The sequence below is a fragment of the Aureococcus anophagefferens genome (genome assembly GCF_000186865.1).
Source record: "Aureococcus anophagefferens unplaced genomic scaffold AURANscaffold_16, whole genome shotgun sequence".
NCBI classification, from domain to species: Eukaryota; class Pelagophyceae; order Pelagomonadales; family Pelagomonadaceae; genus Aureococcus; species Aureococcus anophagefferens.
This window is the reverse complement of record NW_008705576.1, coordinates 101,889-120,220: the sequence shown is the minus strand read 5'-3', so window position 1 is coordinate 120,220 and position 18,332 is coordinate 101,889. Positions and strand designations below refer to the sequence as shown.

At 73.9% G+C, this 18,332-nt stretch overlaps 2 protein-coding genes across 2 annotated transcripts; both read left to right on the top strand.

The window, feature by feature from the left end:
• Positions 1-2,885: 2,885 nt before the first annotated feature.
• Positions 2,886-3,500, top strand: AURANDRAFT_5564 (hypothetical protein; the record flags this gene model as incomplete). Its single annotated transcript, XM_009040596.1, has 1 exon — positions 2,886-3,500. A coding segment is annotated over one exon (615 nt), but the record flags the coding sequence as incomplete, so codon positions are not given.
• An 8,185-nt stretch (positions 3,501-11,685) lies between these two features.
• Positions 11,686-16,362, top strand: AURANDRAFT_71992 (hypothetical protein; the record flags this gene model as incomplete). The annotated part of the gene is made up of 6 exons (XM_009040775.1): positions 11,686-12,600; positions 12,664-12,768; positions 12,980-13,120; positions 13,955-14,049; positions 15,065-15,092; positions 15,202-16,362. The coding sequence occupies 6 exons, from the start codon at positions 11,686-11,688 to the stop codon at positions 16,360-16,362; spliced, it is 2,445 nt and encodes an 814-aa protein (XP_009039023.1).
• Positions 16,363-18,332: the final 1,970 nt, after the last annotated feature.

Below are 18,332 nucleotides of genomic sequence, written 5' to 3'. Positions count from 1 at the left end.
AACAAGTACTACGTCAACCAGCGCACGGGCCAGACCGGCTGGTCCCGGGAAGAACTCCTCGGGGACCCGATCCAGGCCGTCGACGACGGCGCGGGCAACACCTACTACGTCAACTCCGTCACGGGCGCGACGGGCTGGAGCCGGGAGGAGGTCGGCGGCGCCGCGGAGAGCCTGCCCGACGGCGTCGTCAGCGGCTACGACGAGAGCTCGGGCTACACGTACTACAGCAACACGCGCACGGGCGCCACGGGCTGGAGCGTCGAGGAGGTCGCGGACCCGGAGCCCGAGCTCGGCGACATCTACGGCGCCGCGGACGCGGCCGCCGCCGACGAGCCGCCGAGCCCGGCCGCGGCCGCGACGCCGCCGCCGAAGAGGGGCGACTTCCCGGGCGCGGGCGTCGCCGAGGCCGACTGCTTCGAGGACGCCAAAGACGGCGCGCGCCTGCGGACGCGGGGCGTCCTGCTCAAGAAGGGCGGCGGCAGCTCCCTCTTCGGGCGGCGGAACTGGCAGTACCGCCACTTCGTGTTGGACCTCAAGCGCTCGGAGCTCAAGTACTTCTCCGACGAGACGCTGAAGGTGCAGAAGGGCTCCGTCTTCTTGGGCGGCCTCTCGAAGTTCGGCGACGGCGGCGCGAAGACCTTCCGGGGCAAGCACGGCAAGGGCTCCGACGCCGCGGAGGCGTACTACTTTAGCCTCGAGCTCGTCATCGACGGCGAGACGCGCAAGCCCAAGAAGGACGGCTTCGCGCTGCGGGCGCCGGACCAGGCCCAGTTCGACGAGTGGCGCGCGTCCATCCAGTGGTGCATCACGAACACGTCGAAAGCGAAGGCGACGGCCGCGTCGCAGCGGACGCTCGACCTCGGCCACAAGCAGGCCGCCGCGCCGCCGCCGCCGCCGGTCGTTTCCGCCGCGCCCGCGGTCGCCGCCGCGCCGGCGCCGCCGCCCGCGCCGCGCGCCGCGCCCGCGCCCGCGCCGCCGCCCGCGCCGAGCGGCGGCGATCCGAAGCTCAAGAAGTACGAGATGATGCTCAAGATGCACCTGCCCCAGGGCGCCGTCGAGCAGAAGATGCGCGCCGAGGGCGTCGACCCGGCCCTCCTCTTCGGCGCCGGCTCCGGCGGCTCCGGCGGCGGCGGCGGCGGCGGCGGCGGCGCGCCCGCGGCGCCGCCGGCGCCCGCGGCCGCGGCCGTCAAGCCCGGCGCCGCGGACGACCCGAAGCTGAAGAAATTCAACATGATGCTCAAGATGCACCTGCCCCAGGGCGCCGTGGAGCAGAAGATGCGCGCCGAGGGCCTGGATCCCGCGCTGCTCTTCGGCGCGTCGGTGGCGTCGCCCGCGCCGAAGAAGGTGTCGATCCCGCCGCCGACGAAGAAGGCCGCCGCGCCGGCGGGCGGCGGCGGCGACCTGCTGTCGCAGATCCAGGCGGGGAAGAAGCTGAAGAAGAAGTCCACGGCCCCGCCGGCGCCGAAGCCCGCGGCGGGGGGGGGCATGGACCTCATGGCGCAGATCGCCGCGGGCAAGCAGCTGAAAAAGGCCAAGCCCAAGGCCGCGGCGCCGCCGCCGGCGCCGAAACCGGCGGGCGGCGGCGGCGGCGGGTCCCTCGCCGACGCCATCGCCGCGTCGCAGAAGCGACGGGCCGCGAAGCTCGGCAACCTCCCCTGAAGAAAGACCCGCCCGCTAATTACGAGTACGAGTAGGAGTAGTCGTCGTAGGTCTTGCACGCCGTGCCGCCCCGCCGGAAGCGGGCGTCGGCGAGGTACCCGCGCAGCGTCTCCATGGCGTCGTAGTCGGCCATGAGCTCGCCGGGCTCGAGCGTCTCCTGGAGCGCGCAGTCGCCGTGGGTCGCCGAGATCTCGCGGCAGCTCTTCGCCGTCGCTCGTCGTATCTTCTTCGTCGACGCCGTCGCGCCCATGGTCGCCGTGACGTAGGGGCACGCGCAGACCGCGTCGTAGACTTCGTCGAAGTCCTTGAAGTCGCAGGGCGCGCCCTCGCAGTCCGCGAGGTGGAAGTCGCCGCTCTCGGAGCAGCCGATGTCGTGCTGGGCCCAGTAGTTGCCGGAGGGGTCCGCGAAGCTGCCGTAGGACACGTTGAAGCCCGCGTCGGACCACAAAGAGCCGTCGGCGACCGCGGCGCACAAACGTTCCCGGAAGCGGTGGCGCCGCCCCTCGACGACGTCCTCGTACAGCGCCCGCCGCACGGTCTCGCTGTAGACGAGGTAGGCCGAGTTGGCGTGGAGGAAGAGGCGGCCCTCGGCGTCGCGCTCGCGCTTGCAGCCGCAGGACGCCGTCGCGCCGTCCCCATTCAAGCGGCACGTCGCCATGCCGCAGTAGGCGTAGGTGACGCCACTGCACGTGACGTCGTAGGACGTCTCCTGGAGGTGGGCCCAGGCCGCGCGCTTCGTGAGCATGGCGTGGCCGCCGGCGTCGGCCTCGAAGGCCGCGTCGCCGAGGGCGTCGATCCAGCGCGGGCTGCGGCCGTTGACGAAGCCGACGCTGAGGTACGCCGCGCCGCAGAGCGCCGTGGACACGGCCGCCATCGCGAGGATGCGGTCCATGCGGGACCGCGACCCGGCGAGGGGCTCGTAGGACGCTGCCCGCCCCATCGTCCGCCAATCTACGGCACGATCGGCTGCTTGCCCCGATACCCCGCACTTGTCCTCTCGCGCGTGCTGATCGTCTCCGCCAGCTCGGCCGGCAAGGATGGCCGCAGTCGCGCTCCTGGCGCTGGTCGTGAGCGCCACGCTGAGTTTGAAGCCGAGCGCCCTGGGCCCCCGCCGCACCGGCGTCGGCAGCGTCGTGCGCAGCGTCAGGACGGCCCTGCGCACGTCGACGATCAGCGAGGCCGTGGAAATCGTCCTCGACGACGCCGACATCGAGCGGCCGGCCGTGGACCGGCGCCGGTACCGCCTCGTGCGCCTCGCCAACGGCGTCGAGGCGCTGCTGGTGTCCGACGGCGACGCGGACGAGGCCGGCGCGGCGCTGTCCGTCAAGGCCGGCAGCTTCGACGACACGCGGCTCGGGCTCGCGCACTTCCACGAGCACATGCTCTTCCTCGGCACGCGCAAGTACCCCGACGAGGACGAGTACGAGGCCTACCTCAACGCCCACGGCGGCGGCTCGAACGCGTGGACCGCCGACGAGGAGACGTGCTACTATTTGAACGTGAACGCGGGCGCGCTCGACGGCGCGCTGGACCGCCTGGCCCAGTTCTTCGTGGATCCGCTGCTGAGTCTGGACTGCGTCGAGCGGGAGGTCAAGGCCGTCGATTCGGAGTACGCCATGGCGCTCCAGGACGACGGCTGGCGCATGCTTTCGGTCCTCAAGGCGACGGCGAACGGCGCGCACCCGTTCTCGCGCTTCTCCACGGGGTCGCTGGACACGCTGAACGGCGAGCGGGGCCTCCACGACGAGCTGAAGCGCTGGAACGCGGAGCACTACGTGGGGGACAAGATGCGTTTGGCCGTCGTCGGCAGGGAGTCGCTCGACGAGCTCGAAAAGCTCGTCGCCGGCGACGGCCGCTTCGGGGCCATCCCGTCGTCGGGCGCGGGCCGGGCCAAGGCGCCGCGGGTCACGCCCTGGGCCGCCGAGAGCGAGGAGGTCCCGCGGGTCGTCAAGGTCGTGCCCGTGCGCGACTGGCGCTCTTTGCAGCTGCTCTGGCCGCTGCCCGCGCGGTCCACGCTGCACGAACGCGGCGCGACGCCCGAGCTCTTCGTGTCCCACCTGCTCGGCCACGAGGGCGAGGAGAGTCTGCACGCGCTTCTGCGCGACCGCGGCTGGGTCGACGCGCTGAGCTGCGGGACGGCCGCGAAATTCGACGACGCGCAGCTCTTCGAACTCTCCGTGGACCTCACGGAGCTCGGGGAGGCGCGCGTCGACGACGTGCTGGACCTCATCTGGGCCTGGGTCGGCACCGTGCGGTCCGCGCCGGTGGAAGCGCTGCGGACGCTGTCCGACGAACTCCAGGCGCTCCACGGCGCGCGCTTCCGCTTCGCGGAGAAGCGGAGCGCGGCGGACACGGCGTCGGATCTGGCCGACGCGCTCTGGGACCACCCCACGCAGCCGCTGAGCGGCCCGTCGCTCGCGGGCACGTTCGACGAAGAGGCCGTGCGGGTCGTCTTGGACGCGCTGACGCCGGAGAATTCCGTGGTCTTCGACGCTCGCAAGCACGCGACGGACGGCGGCTGGACGCGGGAGCCCTGGCACGGCGCGACGTACCGGTCGGACCGCACGGGCGACGACGTCTTGGCGCGCTGGGCGCGCGCGTCGGACGCGGGGGACTCCCGCCTCGCGTTGCCGAAGCCGAACCGCTACGTCGCCGGGGACCTGTCGCTCGTCGACGACCCGGACGACCGCGCGGGCGTCTACCGCCTGCCGGGCACGGGCCGGGCCACGGTCTGGCGCCGCGCGGACCTCGCCGACGCGCCGCCGACGGTGCCCAAGGTGCCCAAGGTCATGGTCGCGGCGCTCTTCCGCGAGGCCGAGAAGCACACGGCGCGGTCGCTCGCGGCGACCAAGGCCATCGGCAACACGGTCTTCGCGCTCATGAACCACGAGGCCTACGACGCGTCGCTCGCGGGGCTGTCGTTCTCCGTGGACGCGTCGCGCGCGGGCTTCGTGCTCCGGTCGTCGGGATTTTCCGACAAGGCGCGCGACGCGCTCGAGCTCGCGGCGACGAAGCTCCGGGAGCTCGTCGCCAAGTCCGACTTCACGGACGCGGAGCGCAAGCTCTTCGAGTCGGAGAAGGAGGAGCTCGCGCGGCGGTGCTCCGATTCGACGCGCGACGAGCCGTCGTCGCTCGTGACGACGTGGTCGCGCTACGCCATGGACGGCGACGCGGACGCGCTGGACGTCGACGCGCTGGGCGCCGCGTTGGCGGACGACTCCTTGACCATGGAGGTCGCCGCGGCCATCGCGCGGGCGCGGCTGCGCGACGGGTCCCTCGAGATCTACGTCGCGGGCAACGCCCAGGGCAGCACAAGAGAGCGAAATTCCCAACTTCAAAGGCTCCTATCTCGGCCGTTTTCCACTCGTTTTGGCTGATTTTTGGACGAGCGATCATCTCTTGGAACGGTCTCGAAGCGTGGATGCTTTTTCCGTCACGCGCGCGCGCGGAACACTCACGTTGAAGCGACGTTGAATCACTCTTGTGCTGCCCAGGCAACGCCGACGACGCCGGCGCGCGCGCGTACGCGGCCGCGGCGCTGGCGGCCGTCGCGGACCCGGGGGAGCCCACGGAACCCCTGGCGCCGCACCCCGCGCTGCGGCTCCCCCGCGGCGACTTCGGCGTCGCCGTCGAGCTGCGGGCGCTCCGCGAGGGCGAGGCGAGCGGCACGCGGTTCCGGGGCGAGCCCAACGCCAAGGCCGCGGAGCCGTCGGACCCGAACAACGCCGTCGAGATGTACTGGCAGCTGGGCCGCAGCGGCGACGACGACGACGCCGTCGACGCGGGCTGGCCGTCCGCGGCGAAGCGGGACGCCGCGGCGACCTTACTCGGCCGCCTCGCGCAGGCGTCCGCGTTCAACCGCCTGCGCACGGTGGAGCAGCTCGGCTACATCGCGTCGGCGGGTCTCGATAGCTCGGGCGGCGTCATCGGCTTTACGTGTTTGCTCCAGTCGGCGACGGGCAAGAGCCCTCCCGAGCTGGAGGACAGGGTGGAGGCGTGGTTGGCGGTCTTCGCCCAGGAGCTCCGGGACCTGAGCGACGCGGACCTGGCGCTGAAGCGCGAGGGCCTGGCGACGGAGATCCTCCAGCGGCCCGCGAGCCTGCGCGACGTCGTGTCGCGGGACTGGCACGAGATCTCGTCCGGGCGGCGCAAGTTCAGCCACGTGGCGACGCGCGCGGCGCAGCTCCGCGACGTGTCGCGCGAGGACCTCGTCCGCGTGCTCGAGGCGCACGTGCTCCCCGGCGCGCCGCAGCGGCGCCTCTTCCGGTCCCGCGTCTACTCGCCGGACCTCGCCGCGGACGCGCCGGCCGACGCCGCGCCGGCCGGCGGCGTCGTGCTCCGGAGCCTGGACGAGCTCCGCGCGTTCAAGCGGGGCCGGGACCTGTGGCCGCCGGCCAAGGTCTGGGACGAGGGGGCGGGGCCCGAGGCGCCCGCGCACTAAGAGAGCTATATCGGACGTACGATCATGGCGCCGCGTTACTACACGTCCGATCGTCGACGAGCCGCCGCCGCGCGGCGGCCGCCGCGTCCGGGTCCAGGCCGGCGCCGAGCGCCGACGACAGCGCCCGGAGCGCGCGGGGCCGGTCCGCGCAGCTCGCCGTGACCGGCGGCGCGGGGGCGCCCGCGGGGGCCGGCGCCGCCGCGTCGCCGGCGGCGTAGCCGTCGCAGCCGCGGAAGCCCGAGTCGGCGGGCTTCACGGCCCAGAGGTAGACCATGCTCGACAGGCCCGCGTCCGGCGGCCCCCGGCGCGGCACGTCCTCGGCGCTGAAGCCCGCGAGGGCCGCGAGCGTCGTCGCGGCGTCGGACGACGGCGCCGCGTCGACGACGCACAGCGCGTCCGCGAAGAGCGCCGTCGCGCCCCGCAGCGTGAAGCGCAGCGTGTCCGGGAGCGCCGTGAAGGACGGCACGGCCGACGGCGCGGCCCAGAGGAGCGAGCCGCCCCGGCGCAGCAGGCGCGCGAGCGCCGCGGCCGGGACCTTCGGCGACGCTCCGGGGAGCATGTTGAAGACGTGGAAGCAGAGGACGAGGTCGTAGGCCGCCTCGGGCACCGTCGCCGGGTCCTCGAGGTCGCCGCAGCGCATGGTCCCGAAGAGCCCAATATTTCCACCGCAGGCGGGCTCCTTCGCGTACTCGAAGACGTGCGTCGAGCGGCAGCGGAAGTGGTCGAGGTACCGCGCGTGGCCGCTGCCCCACTCCACGCAGTCCCGGGGCGCGTCGACGTTCGGGGCCGTCGCGGCGACCCAGGCGTCGAGGGACGCGCGCTCGATGGGCGCGCCGCGCGTCGTCACGATGCGCCGGCCGAGGTCGCCGCTCGACCGGTCGACTTTTGCTAAAAAAAGCGCCTCCCGCAGCAGCTCGGGCAGCAGCGGGCCGCCCGCGCGCCAGAGCGGCGTCGCGCGGAGCTCGTGGAGCGGCAGCGGCGCGCCCGCGGCCACGAGCTCGTCGCGGAGGCGCCGGAGCTCGTCGGGTTCTTGGAAGCCCAAGAGCCGGAGCACGTCCGACGCGAGGGCCTCGGCCGACGCGGCCGGCGGCGGCGGCCGCCGGCGCCAGGCGAACGCGCGCCGCGCGCCGGCGCAGGGCGCCACGGGCGCGCTCGCGGCCCAGCCCGCCGCCGTCCGCGTGGCCGCCGCCTTGCGGCCGTCGACGAAAACGTCGGCGTCCGCCCAGTCGAGCGCCGCGACGACCGTGAGGTCGACGGACACGTCGCGCCAGCGCCGCCGCTCGGCGTCCGTCGCACAGACGAGCGGCGCGACGAGCGACGCCTCAAGCGCGTCCGCCGTCTCCTCGACGCGCTCGACGAACGCGGTCGCGCGCACCGCGGCGTAGGCCAGCACGTCGCAGAGCGGCGCGACGTAGACCTCGCCGGCGTCGCGCCGCCGCGCCAACGCCGCGTAGTGGCGCGTCAGGTTCCCGCGGTCCGGCGCCGAGTAGGCCCGGTCCGCGGCGAAGGGCCCGCCGCCGCGCCGGTCGACGCCGTGGTTGAAGGTGCACAACCAGGCGCGCTCCTCGACGGCCCGGTCCACGCGCGACGCCATCTCGTCGAGGCCCGTGTCGCGGCCCTCGACGACGCAGGGCACGGCCGCGCGGTCGACGCCCGCCGCCGGCGCGAGGTGGTAGCGGACGCCCCGCGCGGCGACGTGGTACCGGAGCGCGGCCGCGCGGACGCCCGGGTCGCCGTCGCCGGCGCCCCAGGGGTAGGCCATGGTCGCCGCCGCCCGCGGGTGGTCGCCGAAGAGCGCCGCAAAGGCCGCGTCGCAGGCCGCCAGCTCCATCGTGGCGTTGGCGAGCGTCTCGTCGCGGAGCGGCCTCGCGTGCGTCGCCGCGTGGCAGCCGACCTCGTGGCCGCCGGCGAGGCGCCGCCGCGCGAGGGCGCGCGCCACCGCCGGGTCCGCGCCGCCGGCGACGACGTGCGGCGACGACCCGTCGAGGTAGCCCGACGACACGTAGAACGTGCCGGGGAGGCCGTGGGCGTCGAGCAGGTCGCCGCCGGCGCCGAGGGACGCGACCTTGCCGTCGTCGAAGGTCAGCGAGATCGCGGCGCGCGCGTCGTTCTGCCAGGTCGCGACGCGGACATCGGTCGTGGACGCGACGAGGGCGGCGAGCGCGAGACAGCCGCGCAAGCAGCCCCCCATGCTCGTGCGCTGCGGGGGAAGTGCCGTGCAAGGTTTGTGTTGGACTAGTTATTGAAGGGGATGCGCGCCCGACTGCGTCCGTCCGGGGAGGGGAGGCAGGTCCGCGGAGTGTTACCCCAATTTGCGAGCGCGTTCCTCGACCGACGCGGCGCCCGACGCTATCCGAACGCTGCCCGCGCGCTGCCCGAGCGCTACCCGACGCAAGCATGCAGCGCTAATCCGAACGCAAAGCCACCATGACCGCTCGCGACATCCTGAAACATGCTGCCCACCATCGCATACGAGGCCGCGGCGGTGCGAAACGCTGTCTTCCGCCCTGGTCCACGGATCCACCTCCGGCAGCGCATCGTCACCGATGAAGGCGCGCGCTGCAAAGAGCTCCTTTTACAAGAAAGGCACTCCCTCAACAGCGACGCGTCCTGCGCCGTCAGCGAAACCGTCGCGCTCGCCCACCTCCTGCCTCAGACGTCCGCGATCGTCGCCGAGCGCGACCTCGTCGTCCGCGTGGGCCTCGGCTGCGAGGCGCCCGGGACGCCCGACGGCGCGGCGTACCTCGCCTGCGGCGGCATGCACGCCGTGCAGGTCGTGCGCGCCGACGTCGGCTGCGAGCGCCGCGGCCGCTGCGCGCGGCTCCTCCGCGTCTTCCTCGCGAAGGTCGCCAAGTCGACGGCGTGGCTCCTCGCGTCGTCGGTGGGCGACGGCATCGTCGTCTTCACGATCGCCATGTGGGTCCCCCGGGCCCTCGAGCGGCGGACCCTCGCGGCGCTCCGGCGCGCGCTCCGGCGGTCGCCGGCCGTCGACGCGCGCTTCGAGTTCGAGCTCCTCGCGCCCGCGACGCGGCGCCTCCGGGACGCGGTCTTCCCCGAGCTCTTCGGGACCTGCGTGCGCCGCGCGCACCGGACGACGCGGTCCCTCGTCGACGAGCTCAGGGAGCTCGCGCTGCGCGCGGCGGCGCGCGGCGCCGGCGCCGGCGACGACGGCGACGTCGGCGCCGCGCTCGCGGGGATGTTCCTGTGTTAAGACAGAGAACCCGCGCCTTAGCCCGTGCGCGCGCCCTAGAGCAGCTCGGGCACCTGCTTGAGGAACATCATGGACCGCTCGATGGCGCTGTCCTTGGTCTTGGAGAGCGGCGGCGGCTGCCCCTGCTTGACCATCTTCGAGAGGCGGTTGTTCGCCTCCGTCTGCGCCTTCTTGCGCGCGGCGCGCGACGACATCTGGGCGCGCTCGGCGCCCTCGGCCATCTCGATGCGCTCGAGCATGCGCTTCTTCCGCGCGTCCTGCTCGTTGCGGCGGATCTGCTCCTGGTGCTGGCGGCTGCTCGAGAGCTTGAGGAAGGTGCGCGAGGGCACCATGTCGTCGAGGGCCTCGGCGACCTGGGCGTCGCTCAGGCCCACGGCGAGGCCGACGCCGTCCTCGCCCTCGTCCTCGTCGTCCTTGGCTTCCTCGGCGCGGTCCTCCTCGTCGTCGTCGCCGCCCGCGGTGATGAAGAAGGAGCCCGACTTCTCGTTGATCTTGCGGTCGAGCTCCTTCTGCTGGGCCTCGGACCGCACGCGGATGTTGTTCGTCGGGTGGGGCAGCGAGTCCTCGGCCGTCGACTCGTCGTCGTCCAAGTCGTCCGCGGTCGGGCCGGACGAGTCGTGGAGGTTCATGATGCCCGACGTGCCCGCGCCGTGCTCGCCGCCCGAGATGATCTCGACCATCTTCGAGAGCATGATCTCCGAGAGGTGGATCGCGTCGATGGAGTCGATCGTCGGCGCCTCGGGCCCCGCGCCGCCGGCGGACGCGACGGCGGACGGCGGCACGGCCCCGGGCAGCATGGCCGCCGTCGGCAGGGCGCCCTCGCCCTCGAGGAGGTGGCCGAAGGGCCGGAGCCGCTGGTAGAGGCCCACGGCGCCCTGGCGGAGCGCGACGAGGACGCCCTCGAGGCGCTCGCAGCCCGCGTTCGACGCCTTGAGCTCCACGCGCGCGGCGGCGATCTCGCGCTCGAGCTGCTCGGCGATCTCGCGGTTCATCTCCGTGGACCCGATGCCCGAGGCCTTGAGTTCGCTGAAGCGGTTCTCGATCTCCTCCTTGGCGCGCTTCGCGTTCGCGAGCCGTTCCTCGGCCTCGCGCTTCTCCTGGAGGAGCGCGCGGCGGTTGCCCTGCTGGCCCAGGAACTTCTCGACGACCTCGTCGAGCGAGTTGACGCCCGTGGCCTGGCGCACGGCGACGAAGGCCGACTCGAGCGAGTTCGCCTCGCGCTGCAGCTTCTCGTGGTCGGACCGGAGCGTCGCCAAATTCGCCTTCTGGGACGTCAAACGCGCCTGGAGCAGCACCTCCTCCTCCTGGCTCAGGTCGCCGCGGAGCTCGCTCGCGAACTCGCGCCGCGCGATCTCGCGCTTCTTGCGCCACGCGTCCATGCGGCTCGCCTGTTCGGCCTCCGTCTTCCGCGTCTCCATGGCCCGGTGGCGCTCGCCCTTCTCCACGGCGACGAGGCGCTGGGCCTCGGCGAGCTCGAGGACGGCCTGCGTGTGGCCCGCCTCGATGGTCCGCGTCATGGCCTTCATGTCCTTGTGCTCCCGGAGCGCCGCGGTCCTGGCCTCGTCCATGTTCGAGAGGTGGCTGTCGAAGGTCACCTGGTTCTTCTGGAGGCGTCGGAGTATGTGCTCGAGCTGGCGCCGGTAGTGGAGGCGCCGGTCCGTCTCGTCGTTGACGGCCTGGATCGCCGTGAGCAGCACGTCGATCTTCGTCGCGTCGGGCGAGTCGGGCGAGAGCATCTTCTCGAGCGACTCCTGCTCCATCTTGAGGGCCCGCAGCTGGTCGAGGCGCGCCTTGAGCGCCGCGGCCTTGCGGTCCGCCGACGTGCGCAGCTCGTTGAACTTGCGCGCGTTGAAGTTGACGCCCCACTCCATGAGCGCGAGCGGCGTCATCGACGAGCTCGACCCGCCGCGCCGCGTCGACGCCTCCACGGACGTCGTGTTGTAGGGCGCGCCGTGCGTGAGGTCCGTCGTCCCCGCCCCGGGCGTCAGGCGCCGCACGGCCTCCGTGAGGTCCTTCTTCGTGAACATGGGCCGCTTCGAGCTCTTCGCGCCGCCCTGATTCTCGATGGGTTCCAGGAGCATGCCCTTGGTGTGCTTCTTTTTCGACCCGGGCGGCGCCGTGAGCGCGCTCATCGACGACGACTTGATCGCCACCATGGCGCCACCGGCGCTCCGGGCCGCGTCCCGCGACCACGGAGGAGCGCGGACCGGCACCAGCACGTTGAGTAGCGCCCGCCGAGGCAGCCTTGTATCCTTGGGCGAAAGGCAACATCTACTCACTGTCGCTCGCTTGCAGGCCCGGCCGCAGACCAGGAGCGCGCGTCGTCGTCGCGCGCCCGCCCCGGGGCGCGGGCCGACCCCCCGTAAATCTAGCGATGGACTCCCTGCGCGAGCGCGTGCGGCGCTTCTACGCGCGCTGGAATCCCGAGAACATCGGCAACGTCGACAACATCGTCGCGTCCTTCGGCGACCGCGAGGAGGTGCTCTGGGAGCAGCTGGCGAGGAAGTACGGCCCCGACGCCGTGCGCCTGTCGGCCCAGGAGCAGGTCGCGGCCGCCGTCGCCGCGCCCCCGCCGCCGCCGCCCGCGCCGTCGCGGCGCGGCGGCTTCTCGAACTTCTCGTCCGCGCCGCCCGGCGGCGTCCCGCCCGCGGCGCCGCGGGGCTTCGCCGCGGCGCCGGCGGCCCGCGGCGGCTTCCGCGCGCCGCCCCGCGCGGCCTTCCGCGCGGCGCCCGCGGCGCCGCCGGCGCCGCCGCTGCCGCCGCTCGCGCTCCACAACGGCGTCCTGTCCGAGCTCGCGGCGACGGCGAGCCTCCCCCGGACGCCGAGCGACCACGGCAGCGCCTTCGACGGCGTCGAGGCGGGCCGCGAGGCGCGCGCGTCGAGCCGGACCCACGAGGCCTGCTGCGCGCGCCGCGCGCTCGTCGGGCTCAGCGCCGGCGGCAAGGACCACCTCAACGTCCACGGGGGCCTCTTCTCGGTGCTGAACGCGTGCGGCCCCCTCTTCCAGCTCCACGCCTCGCCGGGCGTGCGCAAGGCCGAGGACACCTTCGTGCTCGTCGACCGCCAGCTCCTGGGCCACCTGCGGTCCACGCTCCTGCTAGCGGACGCGCCGCGGCGGCCGCCGCCGCAGACGCAGCGGTGCTCCGCGGCGCTCCGCGCGACGCCCTTCTGGCAGCGCGCCGTTCAGCGCGCCGACGGGCTGCTCCAGGCCGCCTGCCACGTCGAGGACGACGCCCTCAAGCGCGCCGCGGCCCTCGCGCGGACCGACAGCTTCGCGGCGATCCGCGCCGTCCGCACCGCCGCGTCTCCCTCGCGAAACCCCCTCTTGTCCCGCGAAACCCCCGCCGCCTAGGTCGACGCGCGCCTCGCCGCGCGGCCCGAGGGCGACCGGCCCGGCGCGCCGCCGCGGCCGGACCCCTACCGGAACCCGAAGACGGCCGCGGCGCTCTACAACGCGGTGCGAGCCCGCGTGGAACTCAAATCTTCAACCCGACTTCAATGGGCGCGTAATCGAACGGTTCGGACCAGACTCTTTCGCTGTGCTTCGAGAGCTCGACGAGAGCAATCGATCCGTCCAAAAATCAGCCGAATCGACCTGGATTTGATTGAGATAGAGAGTGCTGAAGTTTGATGGGGACCCCCCAAACCAGTGGTTGATTTCCACACAGGTCCAAGCGCTGGGCCCGGAGTCCGTCGGCGACGCGGACCGCGGCAAGCTCGGCGACGGCGACCGCGACGACGCGCTCCGCGTGCTCGGCCGCGTCATCCGCGCCGCGAAGCGCCTCGACGCCGCGACGTCGAAGCAGAAGGTGCCGCGCCCGCGTCCGTCCGTTCGCTCGTTTTTCGTCGGTCGGCGCGCGTCGCGCTCCGCGGTCGGTGGTCGTCGGTGGTCGGCGGTTGCGAGGGCGGCGGTTGCGAGGGCGGCGGCGCGCGCGCGCGGCGTCGGCGGAGGCCGAGGAGGCCGCGATGGCGGGGAGCGCCGCGGCGGCTCTTCGGGGACCGGTCAGGGGTCCGCACCCAGGCGGCCCGGAGCTCCCCTGGAGACCCGGGTCGTCGCGGCGACGGCTGGGCACGGGGGGCAGGCGCGTCTCCGAGGCCCTCGTCGCGGATCGGGTCGTCGTCGGACCATCCAGATGGACTCGCGGGCGGCAGGACGCCGGCTTTCGCGGCGACAGCGACGAGGCGGCGCCGCTGCTTCCGCCCTGGCCTGCTTCCGCGGCTTGGACGACGCGGCTTCTCTCTCTCTTGCCGACGAAACAGCGAACACAGCCCGCGGAAAAAGACGCGGCGCGCGCTCCGTCGCCGCGGAAACGTCCGTTTCCCCGGCGGCGGCGAGCCGCCGCCGTTCCTTCCTTCCGGCGCTCGCTTCATCGAACCTGCCTTCGCTTGCCGACACAAAAAAGACGAGGGCCGTCGCCGCGCCGTTTCCGCGGCCGTCGCGTTACGTCGCGGCATCGCGGAATCACGAGTGCACGACGTCCCTCGGGCTGTCGCACCGCACAAAAGCCACACAAGTCTTCATGGGCCGTCGCGCCACGCCAAATCTCCATGGGCCCTCGCGCCACGCCAAATCTCCATGGGCCCTCGCGCCACGCCGCATCGAAATCTCTGAAAGCAACGTCGAGGCGTTTCCGCGCTCGCAGGCGAGGCTCGGCGCGTGGCTCGCGTCCGTGGACCGGCAGCTCGCGACGCCGCGCGCGGCCCGCGTCCAGGCGCATCCGAAACGCGCGTCTCCATCGTACCGTCGCAGGCGCGAGAAGCGGCCGCGCGCCGAGGCCGCGCCGCGCGCCGAGGAACCGCCGCCGCGCGAGCCCGCGGAGCGCGACGACGACGACGACGTCGTCGTCACGGGGGAGCGGAGCGCGGAGGAGGCGCGCGCGCCGCGCGACGTCGTGGACCTGACGAGCGACGAGCCGCCCGCGAAGCGCGTCAAGGCCGAGCCCGCGCCGCGGCCCCTGGCGACGTTCGACGACGGCGAATCCGCCGCGCCGCTCGCGCCGCTCACGCCCCGGGGCCCGCCGCCGCGGTCGGCGCTGAAGAAGGCGTCGTCGTCGTCGCGCAAGTCCGCGCGCTTCGCCGACGCGCCGGACGCGGCGCCCGGCGCCGGCGCCGGCGACGGCGCCGCCGGCGCCGCCGCGCGCCCGCGGCCGTCGAGCCCGAGGCGCACGCGGCGGAGCAGAAGCGCGTGCTCGAGAAGCGCATGGACCGCGCGATCTGGGACGCGTTCAAGTCCAAGGACTTCGCGCCCCTCGAGGCGCTCCTAGCGAACGGCGCGGACGCCGCGCACGTCCGCGCGGCCGCGGGCGGCGAGACCGCGCTCATGGCCGCGGCCTACGCCGGCCGCGACGATTTGTGCCGGCTCCTGCTCGCGGCGGGCGCGGACCCGGCGCACGCGGACAACCACGGGGCGACGGCCGCCTACCTCGCGCGGGGCAAGAACCACGGCACGCTCGCGGCGCTCCTCGAGGGCGTGAGCCTGAACCCGGCGCTCGCGGCCGCGGCCGCCGCGCCGGCGCCGCCGGCCGTCGCCGCGTCGCCGCGCAAGCCACCGCGCGCGGGCGACGAGCGCCACCCGTCGACGCTCCCGCCCGAGGACCGCGGCGACGACGCGCCGCCGCCCGCCGAGGACGACGTCTCGACCAAGGCCGCGCTCTCGCCCGAGGACCGCGCCATCGTCGGGGCGGCGTGAGGGGGGGGCGTAACCCGATCTTTGCCTGCGCGACTCGTACGTTGAAGCACGCCGTGCACCGCAGGTTGACGATCGAGAGCACGGCCGCAGCAGTCGGGCGCAGGTGCCGAGCGCGTCTGGTACTTCGTCTGGTTGAAGCTCATCTTGCCGATGTTGACGATCGAGATGGCATCGATGGAGAGCGGCACGACCGAGCCGCAGGCGTGCAGCGCGCCGCCGGCGAACGTGCGCCACGCGGAAAAGCGCCGGTCCGCGTCGACGTGCGCGCTCGCGGACAACGTCGCGCGATCGGCGCTGGCGGAGTGGCGCGCGCTCGACGCCTCGAAGCTGCCCGGCCAGACCTGCGTCGCGGCGATCGTCGCGGCCGTCGGGCCCCGGTGCGCCTGCCTGGCGCTGGGCGCGGGCACGAAGGTCGCGCGGCGGAGCGCCGTCGCCGACGACGCCCGCGGCGAGGTCCTGCGGGATTGCCACGCGGAGGTCCTGGCCGTGCGCGCGTTCCGCCGCTACGTCGCCGCCGCGCTCGGCCGCGGCGGCGGCGACTTCTTCGAGCGGCGCAGCGACGGGAGTTTTGTGTTACGCGCGGGCGTCGCGTTCTACCTCTACTGCAGCAGCGCGCCCTGCGGCAACAGCACGATCCGGAAATGGGCGAAGACGAAGCGCGAGGTCTTCCGGGAAGAGCTGGGCGACGGCCCGCCGCTCGAACCCCACGCGCCCTTCCATGTGATGGCGCCGGGCCAGGTGGCGCTCCTCGGCAAGCGGCGGCCCGACGACGCGCGGCCGGAAGGCGGCGACGCGCCGGGCGGATGCTGCGCGGTCGACGGCGACGTCCTGCGGCCCCACTGCTGCAGCGACAAGGTCGCGCGCTGGGCCGCCCTGGGCCTCGAGGGCGCCCTGCTGTCGCGCTTCGTGCGGATCCCGCTCGGCGGCGTGGTCGTGGGCCGCAAGTTCTCCTTCGAGCACGCGCGGCGCGCGTTCTGCTGCCGCGTGCCGTTCCTCGAGAGGCACCCGGCGCTCATGGGCACGGCGATCCCCTGCGACGAGGGCGTGTACCTGGGCGGCGTCGGCGCGGATTTCCTGGGGCGGGGCTGCGTGGCGTGGACGTCGGGCGAGGCGCCCGAGGACCTCGACGGCGCCGCGGGCGTCGCCGCCGACGGCGCGCCCTCCGCGCTCTGCCGCCGCGCGGCCCGGGGCCGCTACGTCGCGCTCTGCGGCGCCCTGGGCGCCGCCGTCGACGCGGCGGCGCCCTACGAGGCGCTCAAGCGCGCCGCGGACGACGGGGAGCGGCGCGCGGCGTTCGCCGCGCTCTGCGCCGGGCCGCGCGCGCCGTTCCGCGACTGGCTGTCGAGCCGGGGCCTAGATTAAGGCCGCGCGATCTTGATGATCGCATCGGCGAGGGCCCGGGAGCGGCTGCAGACGCCCGACATGGCGAAGACGTCGAAGTCGTCGCCGGGCCGCCGCGGCTTCGGCGTCGCGGGCGCGTGGACGCGGTCGTCGAGGGGCTCCAGCACGCAGCCCGTCTCCCTCGCGAACACGGCGGCGGCGCACCAGTCCCAGGGCTTGGGCGAGTCGCCGCCGTCGCCGACGCCCGCGACGAAGGCCGACGCGCGGCCCGAGGCCACGAGGAGCACCGAGAGCACGGAGCTCCCGACGACGCGGACCGCGCGCGTCCGCGCGGCCAGGAGCTTCCCGTGGAGCGCGACGAGCTTCGCGACGCCGCCCGGCGACCGCTCGTAGCCCGGGTCCGTCAGCACGAGCGCCTCCGCGAGCTCCGCGGGCTCGCCGGCGCCGCCCGCGGGCTTGAGCCGCCGCCCGTTGACGAACGCGCCGTAGCCCCGCGCGGCGACGTACATCTCGTCGCGGTAGGGGTCGTAGACGACGCCGAGCTGCGGCGCGCCGCGGTGCATGAGCCCGATGGACACGCAGGCCAAAGGCAGATCGTGGAAGAAGTTCTGCGTCCCGTCGATGGGGTCGACGACCCACGTCGGCACGGCCGGATCGACGGCGGGGATGCGGCCCGTCGCGGCCGCGGCCTCCTCGCCGACGACGGCGTGGGCCGGGAATTCTAGAGCGAGGCGCCGGCAGACGAGCGCCTCGTTGTCGCGGTCCGTCGCCGTGCACGGATCGAGCGTGCCCGCGCCCTTCCAGTCCACGGCCTTGGCGTCGTCGGCGGCGCGCCGCATGGCGAGGCCGCACTCGCGCGCGAGCTCGACCGCGACCTCGGCCTCGCGGCGCCAGGCTGCGAGCGCCTCCGGCACGCTGTCGACCTCGAGCTGCGCCAGGGTCAGCTGCTCCGACCGCGCACGGCCGAAGCGCTTCAATTTGTCGCGCACGTGGACGACGGCCCAGGAGATGAGCGTCGCGGAGGCGCCGACGGCCACGCCGGCGGCGAAGACGTTGCGGCTGTGCGACATTCTGTAGGGCGGCCCAGAATTGCCACAAATCACAAAAAAACACTGAGGTTGACCTCAACAAGCGAGGCTAGGCGATGGCCGCCCTCGCGGCCGATCCCTGCGCCGATGCCGCAGCCGTCGATGAAGCAGCCGTTGCAGCCCTCAGCGTCATCCTGCCGGTCTACAACGCCATGCCCTACTTGACCGTCGCCGTGCGCGACGTCCTGCGGCAGGAGCTCGCCGCCGGCGAGCGCCTTGAGCTGATCTGCGCCTGGGACGGCGGCGACCGGGACGCCTGGGACTTCCTCGTGGATGTCGCCGCGGGTTTGGGCGGCGCCGTGAAGGAAGTCGAGCCCGGCGACGCGGACGCGCCCGCGCGGACGCCCGCAGGCAATCCCGCCGCCGCCGCCGCGCCGCGCCAGGCCGAGGACGAGGACCACCCGGGCGTCGCGCGCGCGGCCTTTGACGCGCTGAGCGTCGCCGACGTCGTGGGCGCCGCGCGCCCCGAGCACGCGCTGACCGTCGTCCGCTACCGCGACGGTCTGAACCGAGGGCAAGGCAGCGCGATGTCGCTCGCGCTCAAGCAGGCGACCGCGCCTCTCATCGCGCAGATGGAGGCCGACGACGCGCGGCCGAACCCCGCGGCCTTCCGGACGATGATGGACGCGCTCCGGGCGGAGCGCTGGGACGGCGTCTGCTCGGACGCGGTCGCGTTCGGGTCTCCGAGCGCGCGCATGGTCGCGTACGTGTCCTGGCAGAACGCGCTCGCGACGCCCGCCGACCTCGCCGCGGCGCGCTACGTCGAGATCCCCGCGCTCCACCAGACCGCGCTCTTCGCGCGCGCCGCCGTCGACCGGGTTTTAGAAGCGACGGGCGGCTGCTACCGCGACGGCCCGCACGGCGCGTGCGACCTGGACACGCCCGTGGACCTCTGGTGGTGGC